At 43.3% G+C, this 13,338-nt stretch overlaps 1 protein-coding gene across 12 annotated transcripts in view; it reads right to left on the bottom strand.

Annotated features, from left to right (window-relative positions):
- The window catches only part of KIAA1217 (KIAA1217 ortholog), a 500,420-nt gene that overhangs the window by 163,648 nt on the left and 323,434 nt on the right, over nucleotides 1-13,338 (bottom strand). For all 12 annotated transcript variants that reach the window (XM_068561341.1, XM_068561412.1, XM_068561335.1 and 9 more), the window contains exon 3: nucleotides 7,539-7,737. In XM_068561341.1, coding sequence (XP_068417442.1) covers nucleotides 7,539-7,737 — 199 coding nt within the window. The remainder of the gene's footprint in view (nucleotides 1-7,538; nucleotides 7,738-13,338) is intronic.

Here is a 13,338-nt window from a genome sequence, read left to right as displayed (position 1 = left end):
AGCCTCTGTGCAATGCACCAAGCCCAGCCTCCCCCTGCTTCTCCCTTTCTACTACGCCAAAGTAGTAGAAAGGAGGGATTATCCAAGTGGAAAAATGATTAAGCTGGCAGGTTTATCTCCAGGCACAGGCTGCCTAGAGTGACAGCAAGGTTACATCCCCTCCAGGGAGCAGGAGTGGTTGGTGGATTGGTCCAGATGTGGCTCCCAGAGCTGGGGGACGGCTCCAGTGACACAATGCGTATGTGCATAAGTGAAGCCTGGGAGCTGGGCTTTCCCAACTCTGCCCCTTCTGGGCTCTGTGGCTGGAGGTCACCCCATGAGATGTGAAGTCCCTGGGGTGACACACAGGCAGCTACTGGGGTGAGGAGAGTGAGGCACTCTCCTTGGGTGCAAAATTTAAGGCTCCTCCCCACCAAACTCAATAATCAAAATAAAATAATATTTTAATGAGACATTTTTAAAAATCAAAATTAATGCAATAACCCATGATGAACCAAATAGGACCATTTTAAATAAACACAAAACCAACAGGACTTGGGGGGGAGATCCTAAAATTCTGTGGATTAAGATAAAAGAAGAGAGGGCAGACAGCAGAAGCAAGAAGAACTACAATTCTGCAGCCTGTGGAATGAAAACCACATTCACAGAAAGATAGACAAAATGAAAAGGCAGAGGACTATGTACCAGATGAAGGAACAAGATAAAACCCCAGAAAAACAACTAAATGAAGTGGAGATAGGCAACCTTCCAGAAAAAGAATTCAGAGTAATGATAGTGACGATGATCCAGGACCTTGGCAAAAGGATGGAGGCAAAGATCGAGAAGACACAAGAAATGTTTAACAAAGACCTAGAAGAATTAAAGAATAAACACCTAGAAGAATTAAAGAACAAACAAACAGAGATGAACAATACAATAACTGAAATGAAAAATACACTAGAAGGAATCAATAGCAGAATAACTGAGGGAGAAGAATGGATAAGTGACCTGGAAGACAGAATGGTGGAATTCATTGCCGCAGAACAGAATAAAGAAAGAAGAATGAAAAGAAATGAAGACAGCCTAGGAGACCTCTGGGACAACATTAAACACACCAAGATTTGCATTATAGGGGTCCCGGAAGGAGAAGAGGGCGAGAAGGGACCTGAGAAAATGTTTGAAGAGATTACAGTCTAAAACTTCCCTAACATGGGAAAGGAAATAGCCACCCAAGTCCAGGAAGTGCAGAGAGTCCCAGGCAGGATAAACCCAAGGAGAAACATGCCAAGACACACATAGTACGCAAACTGACAAAAATTAAAGGCAAAGAAAAATTATTAAAAGCAACAAGGGAAAAATGACAAATAACATACAAGGGAACTCCCATAAGCTTAACAGCTGATTTCTCAGAAGAAACTCTACAAGCCAGAAGGGAGTGGCATGATATATTTAAAGTGATGAAAGGGAAGAACCTACAACCAAGATTACTCTACCCAGCAAGGATCTCATTCAGATTCAATGGAGAAATGGTTAGCACCACCAAACCAGCTCTACAACAAATGCTAAAGGAACTTCTCTATGCAGGAAACACAAGAGAAGGAAAGGACTTACAATAACAAACCCAAAACAATTAAGAAAATGGTCATAGGAACATACATATTGATAACTACCTTAAATTTAAATGCTCCAACCAAAAGACACAGGCTCGCTGAATGGATACAAAAATAAGACCCATATATATGCTGTCTACAAGAGACCCATTTCAGACCTAGGGACACATACAGACTGAAAGTGAGGGGATGGAAAAAGATATTCCATGCAAATGGAAATCAAAAGAAAGCTGGAGTAGCTATACTCATATCAGATAAAAAGACTTTAAAATAAAGAATGTTACAAGAGACAAGGAAGGACACCACATAATGATCAAGGGATCAATCCAAGAAGAAGATAAAACAATTATAAATATATATGCACCCAACATAGGAGCACCTCAATACATAAGGCAAATGCTAACAGTTATAAAAGAGGAAATCGACAGTAACACAATAATAGTGGGGAACTTTACAGCAATACAATCCTACCTCAAGAAACAAGAAAAATCTCAAATAAACGATCTAACCTTACACCTAAAGGAACTAGAGAAAGAATAACAAACAAACAAACCAAAAATCCAGTTAGTAGAAGAAAAGAAATCATAAAGATCAGAGCAGAAATAAGCGAAATAGAAACAAAGAAAATAATAGCAAAGATCAATACAACTAAAAGCTGGTTCTTTGAGAAGATAAACAAAATTGATAAACCTTTAGCCAGACTCATCAAGAAAAAGAGAGGACTCAAATCAATAAAATTAGAAATGAAAAAGGACAAGTTACAATGGACACCACAGAAACACAAAGCATCCTAAGAGACTACTACAAGTAACTCTGTGCCAATAAAATGGACAACTTGGAAGAAATGGACAAATTCTTAGAAAGGTATAACCTTCCAAGACTGAACCAGGAGGAAGAGAAAATATGAACAGACCAATCACAAGTAATGAAATTGATACTGTGATTAAAAATCTTCCAACAAACAAAAGTCCAGGACCAGATAGTTTCACAGGTGAACTCTATCAAACATTTAGAGAAGAGCTAACACCCATCCTTCTCAAACTCTTCCAAAAAATTGCAGAGGAAGGAACACTCCCAAACTCATTCTACAAGGCCACCATCACCCTGATACCAAAACCAGGCAAAGATACTACAAAAAGAGAAAATTACAGACCAATATCACTGACGAATATAGATGCAAAAATCCTCAACAAAATACTAGCAAACAGAATCCAACAACACACTAAAAGGATCATACACCATGATCAAGTGGGATTTATCCCAGGGATGCAAGGATTCTTTAATATATGCAAATCAATCAATGTGATATACCATACTAACAAACTGAAGAATAAAAACCATATGATCATCTCAAAAGAAGCAGAAAAAGCTTTTGACAAAATTCAACACCCACTTATGATAAAAACTCTCCAGAAAGCGCGCATAGAGGGAACCTACCTCAATATAATAAAGGCCATATATGACAAACCCACAGCAAATATCATTCTCAATGGTGAAAAACCAAAAGCATTTCCTCTAAGATCACGAACAACACAAGGATGTCCACTCTCGCCACTATTATTCAACATAGTTTTGGGAGTCTAGCCATGGCAATCAGAGAAGAAAGAGAAATAAAAGGAATACAAATTGGAAAAGAAGATGTAAAACTGTCACTGTTTGCAGATGACATGATACTGTACATAGATAATCCTAAAGATGCCACCAGAAAACTACTAGAGCTAATCAATGAATTTGGTAAAGTTGCAGGATACAAAATTAATGCACAGAAATCTCTTGCATTCCTATACACTAACAATGAAAGATCAGAAAGAGAAATTAAGGAAACAATCCCACTCACCATTGAAACAAAAAGAATAAAATACTTAGTAATAAACCTACCTAAGGAGGTAAAAGACCTGTACTCAGAAAATTATAAGACACTGATGAAAGAAATCAAAGATGACACAAACAGATGGAGAGATATACCATGTTCTTGGATTGGAAGAATCAATATTGTGAAAATGACTCTACTACCCAAAGCAATCTACAGATTCAGTGCAATCCCTATCAAATTACCAATTGTATTTTTTACAGAACTAGAACAAAAAATCTTAAAATCTGTATGGAGACACAAAAGACCCTGAATAGCCAAAGCAATCTTGAGGGGAAAAAACAGAGCTGGAGGAATCAGACTCCCTGACTTCAGACTATACCACAAAGCTACAGTAATCAAGGCAATATGGTACTGGCACAAAAACAGAAACATAGATCAATGGAACAAGATAGAAAGCCCAGAGATAAACCCATGCACCTATGGTCAACTAATCTGTGACAAAGGAGGCAAGGATATACAATGGTGAAAAGACAGTCTCTTCAATAAGCGGTGCTGGGAAAACTGGACAGCTACATGTAAAAGAATGAAATTAGAACACTCTCTAATACCATATACAAAAATAAACTCAAAATGGATTAAGGACCTCAATGTAAGACCGGACATTATAAAACTCTTAAAGGAAAACATAGGAAGAACACTCTTTGACATATATCATAGCAAGATCTTTTTTGACCCACCACCTAGAGTAATGGAAATAAACCCAAAAATAAACAAATGGGACCTAATGAAACTTAAAAGCTTTTGCACAGCAAAGCAAACTATAAACAAGATGAAAAGACAACCCTCAGAATGGGAGAAAATATTTGCAAATGAATCAACAGACAAAGAATTAATCTCCAAAATATTTAAACAGCTCATGCAGCTCAATATTAAAAAAACAAACAAACCAGTCAAAAATTGGGCAGAAGACCTAAACAGACATGTCTCCAAAGAAGACATACAGATGGCCAAGAGGCACATGAAAAGCTGCTCAACATCACTAATATTAGAGAAATGCAAATCAAAACTACAATGAGGTATCACCTCACACCAGTTAGAATGGGCATCATCAGAAATTCTACAAGCAAATGCTGGAGAGGGTGTGGAGAAAAGGGAACCCTCTTGCACTGTTGGTGGGAATGTAAAGTGATACAGCCACTATGGAGAACAGTATGGAGGTTCCTTAAAAAACTAAAAATAGAACTACCATATGACCCAGCAATCCCACTACTGGGCATATACCCTGAGAAAACCATAATTCAAAAGGACACATGTACCCCAATGTTCACTGCAGCTCTATTTACAATAGCCAGGTCATGGAAGCAACCTAAATGCCCATTGACAGACGAATGGATAAAGAAGACATGGTACATACATACAATGGAATATTACTCAGCCATAAAAAGGAACGAAATCGGGTCATTTGTAGAGACGTGGATGGGCCTAGAGACTGTCATACAGAGTGAACTGAGTCAGAAAGAGAAAAACAAATATCGTATATTAACGCATATGTGTGGAATCTAGAAAAATGGTACAGATGAACTGGTTTTCAAGGTAGAAATAGAGACACAGATGTAGAGAACAAACACTAAGAGGGGAAAGTGGCGGGGCGGGGGGCTGGGGAGTGATGGTGGTGGGATGAACTGGGATATTGGGATTGATATATATACACTAATATGTATAAAATAGATAACTAATAAGAACTAGCTGTTTAAAAAAAATAATAGAATTTTTAAAAAAGATAAAATGGCATTGTACAGATCCCAACGGAAACGCTGGCCTTCCAGGTGGCACCAACAGTGGATGTGCAGGAGGTCCCAGCTCAGTCTCCATCTGCAGCCTCTGAGGCCTGGGGTCCCAGCTGCGCTTTGCCACCGAGATGCTGGGGGACCCCGCTGCTCCCACTCCGGGGCTCTCTGGGGAGCCTGCTCTTCCCAGGACCCCACGTCTGTGTGTTAAACACAGCCAGGCGCACGGGGATTTTCCCGAACACAAGGCTAGCAAGGCCCCTGGCAGGGAGATTGTGTTTAGACTCTCCCTGACTCACACTTTCCTGTTTATTTCCCATCCCGGCTCAACTGAATTATGCTGTGAAGGCCAGGTGCTGCCGCGAGGACATTCGCAAATCGGCCACAGAGAGGCGGTCAGGGGCAGCACCAAGCCGCCGGCCCAGGGCCAGCCTCATTTTCTGGCCCCAGCGCTCCCCTCGCTGGGGCAAACTTCTCATTCCTCTCCTCTCCCTGTGTTCCTTTGTTTCTATCCACGAGTTGTGGCAATCACTGGCCAAAAACGTTCTCCTGGAGCTGGAAGAATAAGTACCTCCTCTGCATTCCGAATGTGCTGGGACTCGCCAGAACTTCACAGCAAGGTGCGCTCAGCACAAAGCAGCGTTTCGCCAAGTGCAGCCACCCCGGGAGAAAACAGCAGCCGCCCTCAGCAATCCCTAGGGCAAGGCTGCCATCGGCTCCTGCAGCCCCTGCACCCAGAGACTTGCTTCCTAAAGGCAGCCAGTATCTACCTGCACTGCCAAGTGCACTTGGCTGTGGGGCAAATTCCTGCCTGCAAGACGGAGGGTCCGTTATTCCACAGGCTCGCTGCTCCCCAGGTATGGGGGAGCGCACAGGCATTTGTTCTTATCTTTCCTTCTACTTTGCAAAGCACAGGCTCTCTTTACAGAGACCTGAACCTCATTCATTTCCTGCAAAGCACAGAGGAGAAATCCCACTCCCTGGCAGGCTCCTGTGCTCCTGCCTCAAGCATGAGTGGGGTTAAGAGAACACTAAGCTCTGTCGTCCAGATGGAAAGCCCCAGCCTGTGTCATCTTGACACTGCCCCAGCCCTGTATGCTCCCTGAGTGCACCACACCCCTGCAAGTCCCGTGCCTTCATTGGTAAATGGAGTTAATAGGAACTGGAGGGACTTCCCACTTCTGCCATTTAATTAACTCTGCAACCTCAAAAAACAGAAACCAGATTTTCTGGGGCTTTCATCTTTCATTTGTAAAATGACGACCCTGGATTATTAAACTAAGATGAAGTATACAAAGTTGAACGTTAAAAATTAGTAACAGGGTTTTTTTTTGTTTGCTTTTTTTGTTTTTGTTCAGAAGAGCTAGGACAATGTCTGAACCCAATCTGCTCTGGCTATCATCTGCAACCGAGGAAACAAAATCAGGATACCTCCCCACATCCCTCTCTTGTCTTCTTCAAGCAAGGCATCTGCTCAGTTTTAAGAGGCAGAATTCAGCTCTCTTCTGCAGAGGCCAGACCCTGAAGCCTTCTGTGGGTTGACCCTGTTTCTGTCCCCTCTTTTTCCTGCCCACAAACAGCTGAAAAACACAGGTACCGACTCAGAACCTTGAGATGGCAGGTTAAGCATATGAAACACCAGCACAATTTGCAAAAAGGTCTAAATCTTTATGGCCTGTACCTTTTGTTAAGGGGCTAGGAGGAAGAAAAAAAGCACAGCAAGATACAAAGTGAATATCCAATATGAAAAAGCAAACGATAAGTGAAGGCAGAAGGATAGAATCCTGTTTTTCCTAAAAGCTTATTGAAAGACAAGGCTATGCCAAAGTCTTGCCAAACCCCTCCACCGTTTCATGTGGTGGTAGAGAAAACAGCCCTGTGTTTCTGGCTTTCCTTACCAGTCATGGGGGTGTTGGCCACCTTGTACCTCTTCCTCCTGGAGCCATTCATGTCCTCTCCTGGACGGCCAGACAGTGGAATGGGGCTCACACCCCATCCGTCCACAATTGGGAAACTGTGGAGGAGGTTCCCTAAGAAATGAGGCTCATTCTGTAATCCGGCCCTTGCTGTTCCTTATACCAGGAATATCGACCGGCACTGCTAGTCTCTTGTGTGAGTGACTAACCCCAGCCAGTTCTGAATGTGCCCAGCCCCAAAGACCGGTTGGACTTGCTGCTTCTTCAGCAGGTAACTCCTCAAGGCTTGATGTTAAATCAACAGAGTCTCTGAGTAGTTTGTGTGTTTACAAATCAAGATCAAATTAACATCCGGATGCAGGGGTATGTGTTCAGAAGTATAAACATACACACATGCAGTAATAAAAATTAGAAACTGCCTTTTGAAGCTTACCCAGAGACCTTTCTTTCGTCTGGTTGGTTGACCTCACCACCGGAAGGCTCGCTCGAGTCCGGCTGCCTCTGGAGAAAGGACTTGGAGTTTCTCCCTCAGACATGGCTTCCAAAGAATCTGCAGACGCCTCTGATAAATGCTCCACTGGGTCACCCACGTTGGGAGGTTGAGGACTGTGAGACAGTTTGGGGCTTCTTGTCTGCAAAAGGCATTTGAAAGAAAGTAGAAAATAGCCTATTATTAATTATGCTGAAGATATTTTTAATGCCATCAAGGTCTACTAATCTGGAAAAACAACATGGCAACGAGAAAAAGTCCATCGGAAGGACTAGATACAAAAATAAAGACACAGTGGGTCAAAGTATCAGTTGTGAAAGTTAGTGAGAGAAAAAAGTCCCTGAGTATTCCATTTTAAGATTTTTATCGCTGGACATCTACTGTGCAAATGCCATTTCAAGCAAGGCATTGAGGACAAGCCACATTACAGGAAAGAACGATGGCAAATCAATTCCTTTGGCCAGACAAATTCTAGTGGTTGTTATGATCACAGCAGATGGGATTGTGCACGTTTGTATCACCTAACACGGAGGATGCACTCGCACCCGACTAAACTGAACACACCCAGTTCTTTAAACTCTTCTATTAAGACTGTTTCCAAAATCAGTAAAATATGATTGTGAGGGAGATATTTCTATCACAGTTGATTTTTTTCTTTTGAGGCAGAAATCCCATAACTTGGATTATGTCTAGTTTTGGTTATTACTTACCTCACCAATCAACAGACAGTATCTATAATAACTTACACACACACAATACAAAATTGAATTTCTCGCTTGGTTATCTATACTGTAATGGCAAGGGACTGAATGTGTAAAACACTCATAATCTATGTTGGTCAATAACATTCCTTGAACATATACTGAGCACTGTGGGCGATTCAGAGACAGACAGATGTCACGTTGCCTGATGTGAATGAGTTTCAAAACTAATTGGTGAAATGAATGAAGGACAACAAATAACACAAGATAATGTATAATTAAGTTTAAACCACGAACTGTGTGGTATGTCCATTTATCCTTTCAACAGACACCTATTGAGTGCCTACTATGTTCCAGGCACCTGCTAGGTACATGCTAGCACATGCTAGGTACTGGGAACAGAACGACAGACAAAAGAGACATGATCCTGCCCTCATGGTGCTTACAGTCGAGTCAGGGGACAGACACTGAAGACATTGACAGTGTGCAACCCAGGCTGGGGAGGGGGTGTATGTGGGTGGAAAGTTGGAAAAGCAAGTAAACTGTAACCTCAAGGATGAGGGAAGTTGGGAGGAGGGGGCAAGCCAGCGGGTGGGGTGAAAAGAAAAAGGCATTCCAGGTGGAAGGGACAGCATGTGCAAAGTCCCCGAGGCAGAAAGAAGTGGCAAGCACTGGAGACGTGGTGGGACTGGAGACCAGCAGAGCCCAGATCTCATGGAGCCTTGGCATCAAGGGGAGAATTTTCAATGTGACTCTAAGATACCAGAATGCCACTGAGGTATTTTGAGGCAGGGAGAAGGGGGAGGCGGCCAGGATCAGATACATTTTTCATAAGATCATTTGGGCTATTGTGTGGAGGCTGGAGATTATACGTGTAGAAGGTCAAAGAAAGGGAGTCAGTGAAACTGGGGGGCTTAGGCTGAATGAATGCATGATCTCAGCTTTCCTCCGCCCAAAGCCCGCCCCTGCTTTCATTACGATTCCAGGCACCTTCTGGAGGGCAAACTGATCTGAATTAATCAGCAGGTGAGTTTTCTCTTACTAAGATGCCCAAGGTGCTGATGGGCTGGTGGTGGGACACAGGCAGTCCCCAGGAGCCAGTTTTTTTTTGGGAGGGGGGGTGGTTTGCATTCCTTAATGTCCTCTAAGTCTTCCTAAGGATGCATTTTGAAGTTAAAAACACAAAAACACTTAACTGTCAAGGTAGGACCAGCTTTGTGGGTGTACAACCGACCCAGCATTTAAAAGTGTTCTGGGCTTGGTTTCATGCTCTGCTGTGGCTGTCTTGAAACCCTTAATAATTTTTTGGAACAAAGTACACTAAGAATTATATATAGCCGGTCCTGCCTCAAGGCTTCAGCTACAGAACTCTTTCAGGGATGCCCCAGGTGTGCCTGATGTTCTAGGGGAGCCCTTTGAGGATGTGATGATCAGTTCCTTTCCCTTTTCTTGCTAAAAGTACCACGAGACCCCTCTTGGCAGGAGCACTTCTGTATTATCTAGACACCCACACCTGCTACACCTCTTAGGACATTTGCACAGAAGAAAACAGGAGTAAGGTCAGCACATAGCCCCCTGCACCCCCTTCATGGAGGCGGCCAGTCTCGGTGTTCCACAGGAAACTCTCAGCTCAGATGACATGCCCATTATCATGGCCAGAAAGGACACCCATGAACAGTTAACTTGTCTCTTTGCTTTGGGTTAATGTTTCCGTGCAAGGCCCCGAAGAGGTTTATTTTTCATAAAGTCTGCTTGTGTTACAAAGATTGGGATCTGGCTTTGGCACTCTTTAAGAGTATTACCAGACTTAAAAAAAAAAACCCAACCCTAAATCACTGCCCAGCTCACCAAGAGTTATGTAAATTCATATGGTCTTCAGTGAAGTAGATAGCTGGTTACTACGCTCAGCAGAATATCAAGCTCAAATGTCCTCATCCCTGACTTAAAAAAAAAAAGAAAGAAAGAAAGAAAGAAAATACATTCAGTTTAGCAAAATAGCCAAGAAATAATATTACTTGAAGCAACATGGCTACAATGACAACCTCTGGTGTTTGGTCATCTTTGCAGCCCACGGAAGACGCAATGCATTTGATGAGTTGTCATTTTCCATTGCAAAAGGCAATAATCCTTGAAGAAAATCAAAATCAAATTTCTATTTCTTGTTCAGGGTCATCGTGGCTGGAGTATGTATAAAAATAAAGATATAAGGGCTCAATCTTCTTTTTTTTTTTTAAGCTTCCTAAACACAGCTATTCAGTTCCAAATATAAACTCCTGCTCTCGTTGTTATGTCATTCACATTCTCATTGCAAACTATCACTGCATATTAGCAATCTTCTCACACCGTGCTCTCCCCTCAGATGCCAGCTCGAGGCTGAGACATCATTTAGGGCAGAGGAAAGACAATGAAAATTGCTGACACTGGTGTCAGATACCCTGTGATTTGACGTATTAAAAAAAAAAGTCAAAAAGCATTTGAAACAGGGACTTGGTACTCAGCACGGTGCGAGGCTCGGGAGGTGCTCTATGTGCTGTATGTGGTTGTTGAGCTCATAACGCATTTAAGGTATCTTTTGGGGCCAAGGATAATATACGTGTAACAGTCGGACAGGAAGCGCTAAGAGGTGTGTCACTGTGACAGCGCAGGGCAGGACGGGGTTTGGGGGATAAACGCTGACATTACAGGATGGGTCGGGAGAGGACGGAGAGCAGAGGTGAGAAGGTGCTAGGGCTGGTCTGAGCGAAGTCACCCACTGAGGTTCTCAGGTCTGTGTGCACTCGGGGGCACACGGGAGGAGGGAGTGGGACAGCTGGTGGCCTCTAAAGGAGTTGCCCCCACTATGCCCACTCTGAGGTCCCTCTCTGCTCTCTCAAATGAGCTAACAGATGCACCATCCAGAAGCAGCTGAGTACCAAGTCGTCTTTTTGTACAGGCAACCCCCTCTCCAGTAACAGTGAATACATGACAAAGTTCCCCTTTTGTTATTTGACTTGACACTTAGCCATCTTTGAAAGGGTTCTGGCCCTCCAACAATGCCCCCCTCTCTGCGGAATTCCTCCCTGCCCATATGGATAAGTTCCTGATGTCCAATGTCCCACATCCAGGGTAAATACACATTGTAGCATCCCTGGACCGTTCTGCTTTGCACCTATTGTCCCAGTGTAAGTATTAGTAGTAACTCCCTTCCACTCTCAAAGGTATCCTGGTTTGAGTGATGCAGTGTATGGTCACCCACTCCCAGCCCAGTCGCAGCTGACTGGACCAAGCAGTAGCCACCTGACCTGGCTGGACCAATCACATGCTCTTCCTGGAAATGGAGCCCTGGGACAAAGAAGCTCTTTAGTCTGTATCCACTGAGAGCTTAAAATGTGAGGTCATTTGAAGCTGTGGCTGACACGCACAGGGAATGCGAAACAGAGAGAGAAGAGTACAGAGAAAGGATGAAGCAAATCTGTATAGAAAAAGGGAGACAAGAGACCCCCATGACTCCAATGGGAGACCCTAAAAGATAGAACAGCTTTCTGGGCCCCTAGGCATCCCAGCTCCTGAGTCCAGTACACGGTGAGGCCTTTCCGAATTATTCCTTCCAACTAATTCAACTCTTATACTTGAACCAGTTTGAGGTTGACTCTGTGTCTTCCAAGCAAACCATCACAGACAAAGACCAATTCTAACAGCTCCCCTGCCTGGGCAGCTATGAGGCTCACAGGTTTATAACATTGGTAATAACTGTGGAGAAAGTTAAACTCTCTGGAGCATTTGTTCTCATTATTTTGTATTTCACAAATTAAACATTCTTTTAAAAATTATGGGGGAGGGCACAATACAGGGTTACTAAGATTTTATTTTACAAAGTAAGGGGCATCCAAAAATGCCCTCTCTCTTGAAATTTTCCCTCCGTATGGTACCATGTTGCCACGAGAAAGGAAAGATATTTTAATACCAACAAAATGGGAGGCAGGATACTCACACAATTCAGATTTGGCTTAAGAAAAAAGTCTTTCTGTTGGGAGTTACTGTTCTCATTTTGGCTCAGGAGAAGCCTTTTCTTGGTCATGCGTCGTCTACAGCATGGTGTTTGGAGCCCCTGCCCTAAGCTTCTGAGTGGAGAGCTGCCCCTAACTGGGAAGATTCAGGAAGCAGAGAATGGTGGAAACGCTCTCTGAGCCACCTGGGCAGGACTCAAGGGCCTGGAAAGCTGGATTTCAGTGCTTCATGGACACCCATGACCACCTCCCTCTGTTTCCATTACAACCTTCTAGATGTTTCCCTAAATCATCAGGTGATCCCAAACCTACCACCCAAACAGGAAGTCCTTTGGGATCATGCAGGAAGGGGCAGTCTGTGTAACCAGGCCACCTGAACCCCACTGATCCTTTCTAGTCTTTACTTCTTCAAAAAGGGCTTTCTATCACCAAGGGATGCTGGGGTAAGAGGCTTCAGGCAGATCCCTCCTCTGGTTCATCCGTAACATGTGCAGACCGGTTCTCTAGGAAGACTGTCTTCCTAGTGAAGGGGTGTGGGGAGAGAGAAAGGAACTCACAAATTCAGTGCCTGCTGCACTGTGATTGATTGTGTGGTCATCTCATTTCACCCTCACTGCCACTGCATAATACTGGCTACACTGAGGAGACAAATCGTGGAAGCAACTTGCCCGAAAATTCTAGCTAGAGAAGGAACTGGGACCAAGTCTGCAGGATTCCAGAGCTGACAGGGGTAAAGTCATTTAACTGGGAGTCTGTCGGCCAGCTTGTACCAAAATTGGGCAACGTACAATCTCACTAAGTCATAGTTTCCTCTTCTGTAAGACCAGAGGTTGACTGGTTGGTAGTTAGTCCTTTCAGGACTAAAATTTCACCACTCTAAGATACACATCACAAAGAAGAAGAAAAATCATGTCACCCAGAAAACTTTAGTTTACTGAGATTCCTTCAAATGGTTTCCCCCAAATGATTTCCCCTACTGCATTTGCTCTACAGAAATATGTAGCTAGCTAGCACCAAGATCCAGGTTCCTGCATTTATGTCCTCAAGTGCATGCAA

The sequence above is a fragment of the Eschrichtius robustus genome, chromosome 1 (assembly GCF_028021215.1).
Source record: "Eschrichtius robustus isolate mEscRob2 chromosome 1, mEscRob2.pri, whole genome shotgun sequence".
Classification (NCBI taxonomy): Eukaryota; Metazoa; Chordata; class Mammalia; order Artiodactyla; family Eschrichtiidae; genus Eschrichtius; species Eschrichtius robustus.
The sequence above is the reverse complement of the archived record's forward strand: the minus strand, read 5'-3'. Positions and strand labels throughout refer to the sequence as shown.